A 14,464-nucleotide genomic window follows, 5' to 3' on the forward strand; every position below is an offset into this window, starting at 1 on the left:
ACTCATCTTGATATTGTTTGTGAATGAGTTAAGACAGGAAACCAAGATTGAAAACCATGGATGAGGGTGTTTAGATCATTTTTCATTAATGTATAAGAGAAGACCGAAGTCAAGGGGCAAGTCATTCATTTGGAAACAAAGGGGTATATCAAATATTCACCAAATAAATCAAGGGCACAATTGGCATAAAAAAAAAAATTCTATTATACAAGAAGAAAGTTTTCTTCATTCCATGATAAATTCTTCTATTTTTTTTCTTCTTCCTTGGTGAAGAAGAAAATTACAGAAATTCACCAGACGACCTGTTGCATCAACCATGGCCGCTCCTGCATCATCTCCTTCGTCTGCATCAAACGTGATGCTAGCGATACACGAGAAGAAAACCATCTCTATCGATCTCTACCGTCCTCTTCGCAACTACATCACCTCTCACTATTCCGAACGCGAAGCTCAAAACCTAGAAGACGATCTCCTCACAGTTAAACAACTTAGATCAGATCTAGAAAGATCTTCAGATTCATCTGATGTTCGTCGCGATCTCCTTCAAAAGTACTTCAAAGCCCTATGTTTAATGGAATCTAGGTTCCCAATTTCCCCCAATTCGGATCATATCAACTCCATAACCTTCACATGGTACGACGCCTTCAAGCAGAAGAACAAGGCGGCTCAGCAGAACATCCATTTAGAGAAGGCTGCGGTGTTGTTTAATCTTGGAGCTGTTTATAGTCAGATTGCTCTCGCTGCGGATCGATCTTCTGCCAATGGCTTGAAGATCGCGTGTAATTCGTTTATGGCTTCTGCTGGATCGTTTGCGTTTCTTAGGGATAATTCGTCGATGAAGGCTTCGACTGGGCAAACCTGTACGTTGGATGTCTCGGCTGAGTGTGCTGGAATGCTTGAGAGGCTTATGCTTGCTCAAGCGCAAGAATGTTTCTTTGAAAAAGTTATTTCTGAGGGAAGAACGCCTGGTCTTTGCGCCAAAGTCTCTAGGAAGGTCAGTAGGTTTCTTTTCTGTTTTGATGATTGTTGTTCCTTTCAATTAATCATAATTTGATGAAATTTCTGGTTATTCTTGTAAATGTTATTTTAGTTGATCATAACAATCATGTTTTTAGTGAAAATTTCTGTGTATTCTTCTAAATTTTTCTTTCAGTTGATCACAAGAGTCATATTTTTGGATGTAAATTCTGTTTACTATTGTAAATTTTCCTTAAATTGATTTTAAAAATCGTGTTTTTGATAAATTTCTGATTATTCTTGTAAATTTCCTTTCAAATGATCATGAAAATTATGTTTTTGATGAAAATTTATGGTCTTTCTTGTAAATTTTCTTTTTATTGATTTTGAAAATCATGATTCTGATGAAAATTTCTTTCAGTTGATTTAGCTAAAAAAAAGGGTCTGGAGTCAAGTTTTGGACGAAAATTTCCCTAAGTTGGTATGTAGTAGTTAAAAAAAGTGTATCTTTGTTTCTCCAGACCAGACCCTTTAATCTGTGCCAAGCCGGAGGGGGAGGGCTGGTGTTGTCAATCTAGAAAGTGTCCATTTAATTGACTTCTTTGAATCTGAATCTGCATTGAAGAGGTTTGGAGCAACAACCCTCTAGAAGACCTTTTGCTAAAAAAATAAAATCGTACTCTTTGTCAAAATTTTCTTGATGACATTGGGATTGTACTTGGAAACTGTTTTTCTCCTCTTTTGTCATGATCATTTTTTCGATTGCATTTCTTATTTCTTATATATGAGAGTTAAATCCAGGTTGGTCTTTACTATGAGGAGGCTTCAGCAGCATTGAGTGTTCCTCCTCTCAACCAGCATTTTGACCGGACTTGGATATCTCATGTACAACTAAAGGCAGCTCAATACTACGCCGAAGCTTGTTATAGGTACGGCTTGGAATTGCATGAGAAAGAGGAGATATCAGAAGAAATTGCACGGTTGAAGAGTGGGATTAGCACTTTAACTGATGCAAAAAAATCCACAAAAGGGGTTGCACCACAACTTCTAGATGCAGTCACTAAGTTAGAAGCCAATCTAAATCGCAATCTCGAGAGGGCTGTGAAGGAAAATGATAGAGTGTATCTCATGAGGGTTCCTTCGGTCAATTCCTTACCTTCACTACCATCACATTCTCTGGTGAAATCTATGCCAATGAGTGAAGTCTTGGATGCAAGCAAAGAGAAGATGTTTGCAAGTCTTGTTCCAGACAGCAGTGCCAAGGCTCTTTCTAGGTATACTGAAATGGTCGATGACATCATCAGGACTCAGGCTGAGAAACTACAACAAGGTAGTGAGATAACCCGAGTGAAGCTCAAGGAAATGGACTTGCCTGATTCTATTCTTGCATTGGAAGGAAATTTTTGTCTACCAATGGATCTTAAGGAAGATGTAGAGGCAGTTCAGATCAGTGGGGGACCATCGGGTTTGGATGCTGAATTGCAGCAACTTAAGGATTTGAGAAGGGTGAACCAGGAATTGCTGGTCCAGACTGAAGAGCTTTTAGAGAAAGAAGCGAGGGAGGACGCTCAATTTAGAGGTCAATTCGGGACTCGATGGACGAGACCGCAGTCTAGCACTCTTACAAAGAACTTGCAGGATAGGTTGAACAGATTTGCTGCAAACCTAAAACAAGCTGGAGAAAGCGATGCACGAATTGAGCGTGCTGTGAGAGATCATTCAGCACTAATGGCAATCCTTGATTGCCGACCAGTATGTTTATTTCCTTCATTTCTTTTCCTGATCGTGCAAGATAATTATAATTTGATCCTTCATTTACAGAGTTTCTTTCACCATTAAGCAGCTTAAGATGATCAAATAGTGGAACATTGTTAAAAAATAAGTGGATTTTGTTGTGAGTGCCTCACCAATCCAAAATATGAAAGAAAGATACAAACAAAATCACTGTTATAGAATATCTTCCTGTTAAAAGAAGGAATCATCAAATCATGTTCCCCCTAAAATCTCCAATATATATATATATATATATATATTATGATAATATATAGGGAACAAAAATACAAAGGGGAATGTTGAGTCCCAAAGGAAAAGAAAAAACATAAAGAGAATCAAAAGAACAACAAACCACTAAGGTATATATATATATATAGGGGGGCGTTCAATGGCTAACTTTTTGGCAAAACATTTTTCAAAACATGAGTTAGAGGTTTTGGAATGGGCTGATTTTTGGTGAGGATGATCTCTACGGTGAGGAGATCATCATCACCAAAAATCAGCCCATTCCAAAACTTCTAACTCATGTTTTGAAAAATGTTTTGCCAAAAAGTTTGCCATTGAACGCTACCCATATATATATATATATTTTGATTGATAAGATAAGGGAACAAAAATACAAAGGGGAATGTTGAGTCCCAAAGGAAAAGAAAAAACATAAAGAGAATCAAAAGAACAACAAACCACTAAGGTATATATATATATTTTGATTGATAAGATAAGGGAACAAAAATACAAAGGGGAATGTTGAGTCCCAAAGGAAAAGAAAAAACATAAAGAGAATCAAAAGAACAACAAACCACTAAGGTATATATATCTATTTTGATTGATAAGATAAGGGAACAAAAATACAAAGGGGAATGTTGAGATGACCCTCTCAAAGGAAAAGAAAAAACATAAAGAGAATCAAAAGAACAGCAAACCACTAAGGCATTTCAATGCTACAAACGAAATCCCACCAAGAAAAAAAGTCCTCAAAAAACCCTCTCTAAACTCCTTAAAGATTTTGCACCAAAAGAATAAGAGCCCGAGAATTGATCTTGTCAACTCTTGTGCCAACTTCGCCTTTTGTTGAAAAGTTCTAGCATTTCTTTCTAGCCAAATGCCCCAAAGGATTGCTAAAGGTGTTAAAGGTCCAAATTAACTTCTTAGCATGACGAAAGCTCAATCCCAATTGAAGTCATTCCCCAATGATACCTCTAATGGTGCCCAAAACACAACATTCCACCCTAAACAAGGAGAATACATGATCCCACACCACCTTTGCTATCTCATAGTGTACGAGTAAATGATTAGCGGATTCCTTGTAGATAAACACATGCAACGTCCGTTCTTACCGCAAAAACCTCTTCTCCTAAGAAGATCTTGCGTTTGAATTCTTTACCAAATTGCCGTCCAAACAAAAAAAAAACAACTTTGGAGGGCATCCTTGGACTCTAAACCACAACATGAGGGAAAGCTGATTCTCCTCTCTTACTAAGATCTTTGTAGAAGTCCCTAACCGAGAAAAAACCTTGCTTGTTGGGAGTCCACAATCTCACATCGTCCGCCTGAGCATCTCCTGAGGCACTATCAAACAAACCCATTAACTTAGAAACCTCCATCAACTTTCAATCATTCAACAACCTCCTAAGGCCCAAATCCCACCCTATAGAACTACTTTCCAACACCCAAAAGCTTGCAATAGGGTGGTTCTTTTTCACAAAAAACGCATATATCATAAGAAATCTCTCCCTCAAAGGGTTTCCCCCACACCAAGTATCCTCCCATCCCCACTCCCCCCACCTTATATGTGACCCTTTTCTTGAATTGAGGTAAAACCTTCAAAATACCCTTCCACACCCCGCATTTGTATGGAATTTTAGCTACACCACCTTCCCAAACCAACGGATCTTCCCCAAATTTTGCCACTATCACCTTCCACCATAAACCCTCCCGTTCCACCCGAAATCTCCATAACCACTTTCCAAGTAAGGCACCATTAAGGCTCCCAAGCTTCCTGAAGTCGTGATCCCCCAACTTCTTGATAGGATACACATTTCTCCAACTAATGAAGCTTGCTTTTCTCTACTTTATCATGCCCCAGGAAATCTGTAAACATCTTGTCCAAACTCAGCTCTACGCTTCATAAATCCCCAATAATCGAAGACCAATGACTCGAAATCAACTTGATATTCATAATTACTTTGTTGATAGAAACATCCTTATTGTCAAAGATCTCTGCACTTTATTATTTGAAAATGATCCAAGCAGTAACAAAAGGAAGATCAGGTCCAAAATTGTCCATAGTCCCTTCCCACATCTACACATATGATATTTATGGGAATTTTTAAAACCTTGATAGATCAGATGATCCACTATGATAATCTTATCCAAATTAGCTATCCAGATACAACTAGGAAAGGGTTATAGTCAAATTCTGTCAACTGTGTATTTCAGGATCTAACTTTGAACCTCTTGTTCGAATTCCATCCGCACTATCTAGAAGTGAAGACTGAATCGAATATGAATTGATCCTTTTAGAAAATCAACCACATACCAATCTCCAAATCCTTAGGGTTGCATTTCAAATCTAGTCCCAAGTTATTGTATTCCTTTTTGACAAAGTGCACCTTTTGCATTGGAAGTATTATAGATTAGAGGAAACTTCAAAAAAAGGCGTGTCAACACTCCAGAGGTCTGTCAAAATCTGATGTGGATATTCCCCCTGGGCTTATCCAAATACCATCTTAAGAAAGGGTAGGCAAACTAGAAATGCCCTACTACACTGCAATGATACGAAGAGCTCAGAGAGATTGAAAATCAACTATTATGAGCAGTACTAAATTTACTAACAATTATGAGCTTCCATAGGCAATCATTGTCATATCCAAAATGCAATAGTTGTTTCCAAGAAAAGCTGTCTATATCCGTTGAACCATAATAACTGACACTCCCACCTCTTTGTCATACGACAACTTTTGCCAACTAAATAAATTTCGGTTATTTATTGTCATGCCATAGAAAATCACTGACCTATTTCTCTAGCCTCTTAGCTATGTTCACCATAATAGAAAATATAGACAAACAAACAACTCGAAAGATTAGCTAGGGTACACCTTACAGTAAACATTTCTTCTAGGATCTTCTTTCCACTCTCCAATATCAGGTCTTAGTTTGATTTCATTCTCTGTGGAGCCCCTAAAAGAAGATTAAGATAGGTAGTAGAGAAATTATCGATCTAGAAACTTATCCATATTTGTATCCTAGCCAGTAGCAATCACACAACTTTTACCAAGATTGATCCAATGACTAAATACTAATTACAAACATCTAACAATATTCCCAAAGTGGATTAGTTTGACATATAAACTATGGGAGAAAGATGGGCTCAAGTTACCAAATTTAAAACAAAACAACATCTCCACTTTCCATTTTGCAAATCATCTTGCTCAAGGCTTTCTTTTTTGCCATGAACAACGATGTGGGTATAGAGGGAACTATTCTTTCACCTTTTACTATGAACAACAAAGGGAAAGGGGATTTCCTTGCCTCACACCTCAAGAAATTTTGAAGTGTCTTGCCAACTACGCAGTCGAAGAAATTATAATTGATGCAATTATATAATTTTCCATTTTATCTGATCCCTAGAATTCCAATTTGTTATTTGGAATCTATTATCTTTCATGAGCAAAAACCAATTGTAAAGATCTTGTTGAAACTTGAACCTAGCACCACTTTTATTCTCTCTCTCTCTCTCTCTCTCTCTCTCTCTCTCTCTCTCTCTCTCTCTCTCTCTCTGTATATATATATATATATATGACATTGGTAAAATCTTTTTTATTGGTTTGGCTTGATTTTGGCATTGACTGTCTCTCTTAAGTGGATTGCTGCAACATGGGTTGTTTTTCATAAATTTTACTTTGCAGATGCTTTATATTTTTAGCTACCATTCTTGAATCTTATAATCTATTATTGCCAATAAAAATTCATTTTTGGTTTGTTATAAACCATTGATGCTGAGTAGATAATACATTCCTAACCTATGTAAAATTTTCACTGGATCAGATAGAATCTGCCCTTCCATCTCTCGCGAGGCCAATAATGTCCTTGGATGCCAATGAAGATGCTATTGTGGGTGCATTGAAGCAGAGCTTGGTAATGTCCTCTTTTAAGGCTATAGTATGCCTTGCTTCTTCTTCTTCTTGTTTTTTAAATTCTTAGTACTTCATTCTACAATCAGATCAGTACCCACTGATTCCAATTAACATAGATGATCTGATTTGACTTGGATGAGTCAATTCATCCTAAACAGAAGGATTTGATAAACATAAAGTTATATTTGGAAAATAATTGGTTATTCTGTAAATCAATGATATACCTTGAACTACTCGGCCATCTCTCCTACATAATCTTATGGCTACAAGCACAAAATCTAATTTTATATAAATCACAAACATTTAAATTGTTAAAAGTCATTTATATTTATATGAAAAATCACCAAAATGAATACATACTGGTCCACTCGGCTGAGTTTTCAAAAATTCGCTGAGTTAGACCGGTTTTTTTGTACATGTCACTGAGGTGGTTACAGTGGAAAATCCGCTTTGAGGCCTCCTGGTCCTAGACAACTCACCCTAGTGATTCAGAGTCTCAGACATCCAAGTTTAAAAACCATTCTGCAGTCGGCCATGTGGTCCAGTTTTTGTATGTAACTGAGGTGGATGATTCTAGTGTGGAAAAACTGGTACGAGGCCTCCTTGTCCTAGATAGCTTACCCGAGTTGAGTTTTAAACCATGCTGCATAACTGGGCGAGTATGAAATACTGATGTCCAATAGAATCAGCTTGTTGGAAGTGGAAGCAATGTATCTTTTGGTTTTCTAGTTCCATTATATTTTCATCACTGCCTAGCTTTGTTGACCTCCCTGGTATTTTACCTGTCTCTATGCACTGTAGCAATTGTGATGCCATATAAAATATTAAGCTCTCTCCAAATCTAGTTTCGATGAGTCAAAATTAAGAGGGAGGCAGGGACTTTCAGTTTATGAGATGGTTTCCATTATCAAACCTCGTTTTGTTGTACATGTATCAAGTGGAAATGCTGTCATAAATGGTTGTCAACATTATGGAGCATTTGTGCATATTTTTCTTAAAGACAATCTTTGCAAATCTTACAATTACACAATTCAAATACCCTTATTTATTTATTTATTTTTGTTTTCAATTTCAAGTCAGTACTTTCAGGGGAAACTAGAGTATATGGTAATTGAATTTGGGTTAAATATGAAATGCTACTTCTTATTAATCTGTACTTCATAGTCAGGATCTACTTGTTTGAGTGTTAGGAAAAAGAATGATATCTATGACATCAAGATGTTTTTACACCGGTTGCCAGCTTGACGAAATCATCCTCCTTTACTAGGCTTGGGGCCGGCATAGTAGTGTAGAAGGGACACTATGCAGTTGGATTTTATAAACATGATTTGTTGCATCTTACTGGAATTTTCGCGTAATGTACAAAGCTGTGAACATGAGATGAATAGGGATTTATGCCATACATGATTTTAAATGTTTTTCATGTAGTTGTCGATTAGCCTTCAACCCATATACGCTACTTTGGGACTAATTTATGTACATTTTTTATGCAGAGACACTTGGAGACTCTTGGCGCACAACGGGCTGGCCTTGAAGACATGCTTAAAGAGATGAAAAGGAAGGTATGATTGTATGCATGATTGGGATTATTTTTCATGATTGCTAGTTCCTAGCTCTGCAGTGAGTTTTTCGTTTTCAAAACATCTATTGTTTGGGGCGTGAATCTACATACTCTTTGCTCTCAGCATTGATTATGTGGCAGGATTCTATTTGTCTGTTCTGTATACTTAATGCATGCTATCTATTTATTGATATGCAACTAGGGGTTCATGAAAATAGTCATAGATGACAATTGTTGCCTCCTAGGATGAAACATATCATTTTGTACAATGGTGTTAGTCAATTGTAGCATATGCTCTGTCCCTTGACCTTTTTATAATTTTATTTTATGGAACAATGGTCTTAGTTTGTAGGCTTACAGCTTTAGTTTGGTATGTAGTACCAAGTTCATGATGTATCTGGTGGGTTTCTTTTCCTTTTGAGCCTAGAAGTTTAAACTCCTTCCAATTAAAGGGAAACTTGGCTGAAGGAAGGAGATAACAATACAAGGTTTTTTTGCCGGGTAGCTACTGGATGTGGAAGAGGAAACCACATTTCAAGGTTCAAGATCAATGGGATGGAGATGGAAGGTGAGGAGAACAAAAAGAATGGGGTGGTCCAATATTGTAAAAGGTTACCATCCAATTATTGTGTGGATTGCCCTACCCTAGACAATTTGGGATTTGACTGTATCTCCGAGGCTCAATTTTTTTGGCTAGAAAAACCCCTTGAGGTTGGTGAGGTTTATCAAACCATTGTGGATATGAATGGAGATAGTGCCCATGGACCAGATGGATTTTCAATGGCATTTTTTTTACGGTTTGTGGGGATCTTATGGGTGAGAAATTTATGTTTGTAGTCAAGGACTTCCTACAGAATGATTTCCTTGACTATCATTTCAACAATACATTTTTGGTTCCGATCCTCAAGAAAATGGGAGTGGAAGATATTCGGGACTTAAGGCCAATGAGCCTTGTAGGATCAAAGTACAAGATTGTGGCAAAATCATTCATGGGAAGGCTAAAGGAAGTTACAGGAAGCATAATCGATGTAGAACGGGGTTTTCATAAATGCAATGGTGTTTTATAATCAATAGTATGTCTCTGATCCAAATCTGCTCTTTGGTGGAGGATACTCGTCTCTAGGAATCTAACAAAGATAAATTCTTTTCTATTAAATATTTTTTCAAGTTAACTCACTCGACCTCATTTCTTTTCTGGATATTGCCATTTGGGGTAAAAAAAAAATACCATCCAAAATGTCATTCTTTATATTTTCAGCTAGCCTTGGGAAACTACTCACAATGGGCATTCTTATGGTTAGAGGATTCTCTTTAGCCAACTAGTGTTTGTTGTGTAAATCGTGTAGGGAATCTATTGATCATATTCATATTCTTTTTCCCTTTTCAAGACAGGTGTAAGGTCACTTTCTTTTACTATTTCGATATTCTTGGCATTTACCATCCTCGCTCGTAGCCTTATTTTGAAGTTAGCACCTCAAAGTAATTCCTCTCAAAAAAGAAGGAATCCTATGATTATTAACCCCATTTGTTGTGTGTTGGGGTATTGGTTGGAACAGTAGTGTCTTTGAAGGGTAAGGAATATCCCTTGCTTAAGATTCTTATATCCATCTTGGGGTTCGTATTTTATTGGAGCAAGAGTTTTAAGGAGTTTAGAGAAGTCCTTTTTTTTAAGGACTTTGCGTTTGAATGGGATATTCTATGTGATGCGTGAGAGTTTTTTAGTTTGTTGCTTCCTTTGTTTTCTTTTAATCTTGGGGGTGGCCACCTTCCTTTTTCTTTACTTCTGTAAATCCTTTTATCCATCTTTCTATCAAGAGAGAGCGTATAATGTGATGTTGCTTTCATAAACAGTGGATCCCTTTGCTGTTTCCCCACATCCTGCTTTTACTGGGGCTAATGTAATAAAATGTTGTGGTTCGTACTCAAATTATGATCGCTTTTATCCTGTTACATATGCTGCCAGCTTTTTGAATTGAAAAAAAAAAGAACAGAGCATTATTGATGCATCTGATCATAGATGCAGAAAATTAACTTAATGCTTTATAGCTCTGCTTATGTCCCTGTTTGTTATGCTTATTGTGTGTTTGATTTCAGGATGATATACTACCCAAGTTGATGACATCCACTGGCTCCTATGAGGATCTTTTTAGGAAGGAGATAGCAAAGTATGATCATATCTGTGAAGAGATATCCCAGAATATTGTTGCGCAAGAACAACTATTGATGCAGATTCAGGTCGGTTTATTTCCTAATGCTATATATAATCGTTAGCCTATTTGGTACTGGTCTATTTAAGAATTAACAGCAATTAGGATTCTTGTCAGTGTCTGACATTGGTTCAAAGTGTCAGACACATTGATTCCCCCACGACCCCAATTTTTCTGTACAATTTTTTCCTGTCTGTCAAGTTTATTTATTTTTATATCCTTAATTTCGAGAATCGAGATAAATATATAATTCTGAGAAATAAGTGATTGAAGCTTAGGGATTGTGATTGTGGGCTAGTCTTCAATAGTTACAGGACCTCATGTCCCAACTTCTGAAAATAAGTGGGAAACTTAGGTTTGGGGCACTGTGTGGAGATGTGTCTAAAAGTCCTTGCAATTATACAACTGCACCTCATTAATGTTTTGTTGCTTCCCTTTTAGTCAAAATTAGGAGTTAACTGATGCCCTAATTGAGTGCGTGAGAGTCGGAGGAAGGTCTTGTTCTGCGAGAACCTCTGAAATAGTTGAATTCATATCTGGTAGTTGATCTCTTTGTCCGAGTCCAGTCCACAACGAAGGCTTCCCACACCCCTCAATTAGCTTCTCTTAATGAAAGAACCAAAGATTGTTGTTCTTTCCATCAAGCATAATAGCAATTGTTTGAGTCAAATCAGCGTTGGAAAAGGCTGCTGAAATTCTAATTCCAACTAGTGTCTGCAAACCAGAGAAAGAATGTTACTATATTCCTTCAATTGTGTCAAAATGTGGTTCACAAATTCTCTACTACCTAGTCCAACTAAATCCGAACAAGACCATGATAACAATGCTCAAAAGAGTTGGACCGGATCTAACAACCAGTATCTGATACAAAATTTCCAGATTTGCAAAATCGGATTAAGCAAAACCCAACCAATTTCCAACAACTCCAGAAAAAGATCCAAGAGTCCCTAGGGATCCAACAATTCTCCCTACAAAGCCCCAAACAAAAAATTGAAAGAAATTTCTGGGGGAAAAAAAATCCAACGTCGGCTAAGACATCATGCTCAACTTCTATGAAGGGCAAAAGAATCTGGAAGCTTTGATCTTTCGTTACACTCCTTTTTCAGTTGGTAGCTCTGATATCATGACTGCAACGATCCCGAAATTCTAGGCAAAGATAGATTAACACCCTTCGGATATCACAAAGAGATGAAGAAAATAAATTGGGAAGGGATCAAATGATTCCCTTGTTGATCTCCTTATCCTTCTATATCTTATGAGGATACAATCTAGATGTGATAAGGTGTAATGCTACACACCAAATACTGGTACAACACAAGTTAAAAATGATTATTTACCCCCTTCCCTTATTATCTATACAGGTCTTCTACCAAGGTTTGAAACATGGCACCTCTCCAATGTCATTCCTTGGGTTCCTAGTAAAGAGGCAGGCCATGGAGGCGCACAAGTATGAGTTTGAGACAGAGTGTATTATATGAATATTTTGTGTTGTCACCTGTTTAGAACTAGGTACTGATGCCATGCCCTTTTCACTGGAAATGTACATGAAATCCTTTGTGCATGGACATTTCTATTAAAAAGGTTCCCTTAATCTATTGCTTCTTTTAAGAGTCCCACCCCCAAATTAAATATAACAAATGTTAGCTCAAGTTCATAAATGATCCTAGGAAGGTATAAAGCTTATGTTGTATTTCAAGAAATTGTGCCTATCAGTGATGTTTATGCAGAACATGATGGCACCTATATTTTCAATTGAATGCTGTACTTTGCTGCTTCTGTTTCTCATTGCAAATGTGTCTACTTTGGTGTTGCTTTTAGGATATTAATTTATAGGCAGAGGACATGTGGTGAATAGTTATTTTACTGCTGATATGGTCAATTTCCCCTTTTTTACAGGCTCAAAATGATGAGTTCGCTTCTGTCTTTAATCTTGAAGACTATAAAGGTGAGTGTCATTTGCTGTTGATATAAATCTTAGTGAAAATACATTTGTTGGATCTGGTGAATTCTTATTTTGCAATGGGTGATTAAGTCATGCATTTTATGTATGTTAATGAGTACTTTGGGTGCTCAAACCGTAGCATGTGTTTTTTTTTCAAAACTTCAATTTTGATCTTTAACTAAAAGCCTTGAAATTTGTGATGTGCTTCTAATCCATCATATTTCTAGAAATGAATCAATTAGGATTACAATAACAGTAGTAGATGTATTCGATGAAACAAATAGAACAAACAATAAATTATTGGACAAATAATAATCAGAACAATTCATATCTGTGACGCAACCATTGTTGCATTAGAGCCAAAGATTCCTTCTTGACCTATTTACAAGGCTCGAACTACATAACCTAATTTTATTATATGAAATGATGTTTCTCATGGGCTGCTCTGAAAGCCCCATAATCTGGCTGTTGAAAAGAGAGATCCAATTTTTTTTCCCCATGTGTTCTCTGTTAGCTTTCAAAAGAAATTTAACCTTGAGAGATCTTCCAAATCAGTTGCCACTGAAAAGTAGTATTTCTTTACTACAGGTCATGAAGTTTGCCCCCATGGATTTCTCAGTTCAAATAAAATCATTAAGTTCCCTCCCATGTATGTGTGACATTTGATTGATTGTCTGAAATCTTTCTGTCAGCATCTCGTGAGAAGAGCTATAAACAGATTGCAGCTGCCATTTCAAAGTTCCAAGAAATCAAGGATAACATTAATGAGGGACTGAAATTCTATGTTACTCTTCAGGTAACCTGATTGTAGCTTTTCTTCCATACACATTTTAAACATCATCATTACCAATTAAATATATTAACATAAATGATCTGTTTTTCGGTTTATTAAACAGGATGCAATCACGAATGTAAAGCAGCAGTGCAGTGATTATGTAATGACGAGAAACATCCAATGCAGAGAAATGATGGAAGATGTACAGAGAAAAATGGCAGGTTTCAGTGTCCAGGACAGTAAGAGTGGAGGAGGCTACAACGGCAACTACCCTCCAGTAGGGCAACCACCACATCCAACTCAGAGGAACGTTTCTCTGCAGCAGCCAGACCCCTCGTCACAGTACTATCAGACTTCATCGCAGCCAGTCCCAGCAGGGTATTCTCACCCTCGTCCCTCGTATGCCTCCCCACAGCAACCACTGCCTCCTTACCAAGTGCCTCCAACGTCTGGTAGCCCTTATCCGCCCCCACAAACCCAGCAACAACCACCTGTGGGCCATGAGTATGGGCAACCTGCTTATCCCGGGTGGCGGGGCCCTTACTACAATGCCCATGGGCCGCAACCTGGATCACATCCTCCCCCGCCTTACACTATTCCCTCACCATACCCTCCCCCACATCAAAGCGGTTACTACAAGCCCCAATAATAGTACATATACTACTTTTGTTTGATTGTTGTTTATTGTGCGTCACCTCATCCAAGCACCAACAGTACATACAGTTCTCCACCTATTATTTCTTTGTTTACCCTTGGCAGTGGCATTTTACTTGGTAAATGAATTCATTCTATCAGCACAGCAGATTCGAGCTTTTTTATCTTCTATGAGTAGTTGCACATTTCGTATTTAATAATACTGTGTACATTATTGTTATGAATGAATAATCATATGTCTAGTTTAATGACATTGAAGCCATGGGTTTAGATGAGTTATTGTTGGGACTTTTTCTCTACTGATGATATCACTCTTTTGAAGATTTTTCATTTTTTAGATAGGAGCTTGTACGGGAAGAGATCATACTACGTAGTTTTTTGGTAGCCCAACATCATTGTTCCTTCTTTTTTCTTTGTTCCCGTTGGTATTTGTCATTGTTCCTTCCATCTTTTTCTTTA

General features: G+C 37.3%; 1 protein-coding gene across 1 annotated transcript; it reads left to right on the forward strand.

Moving 5' to 3' along the window:
• Positions 1-242: 242 nt before the first annotated feature.
• Positions 243-14,284, forward strand: LOC147406250 (Endosomal targeting BRO1-like domain-containing protein). Its single transcript, XM_086434213.1, has 8 exons — positions 243-994; positions 1,759-2,709; positions 6,778-6,867; positions 8,360-8,428; positions 10,522-10,662; positions 12,531-12,579; positions 13,269-13,372; positions 13,473-14,284. Exons 1-8 carry the CDS (start codon positions 317-319, stop codon positions 13,998-14,000), a joined length of 2,610 nt encoding a protein of 869 aa, XP_086290339.1. The 5' UTR covers positions 243-316; the 3' UTR covers positions 14,001-14,284.
• The last annotated feature ends 180 nt before the right edge of the window (positions 14,285-14,464 follow it).

Source organism: Akebia trifoliata, chromosome 3 (assembly GCF_017979445.1).
Source record: "Akebia trifoliata isolate Shusen 1 chromosome 3, ASM1797944v1, whole genome shotgun sequence".
Lineage (NCBI taxonomy): Eukaryota > Viridiplantae > Streptophyta > Magnoliopsida > Ranunculales > Lardizabalaceae > Akebia > Akebia trifoliata.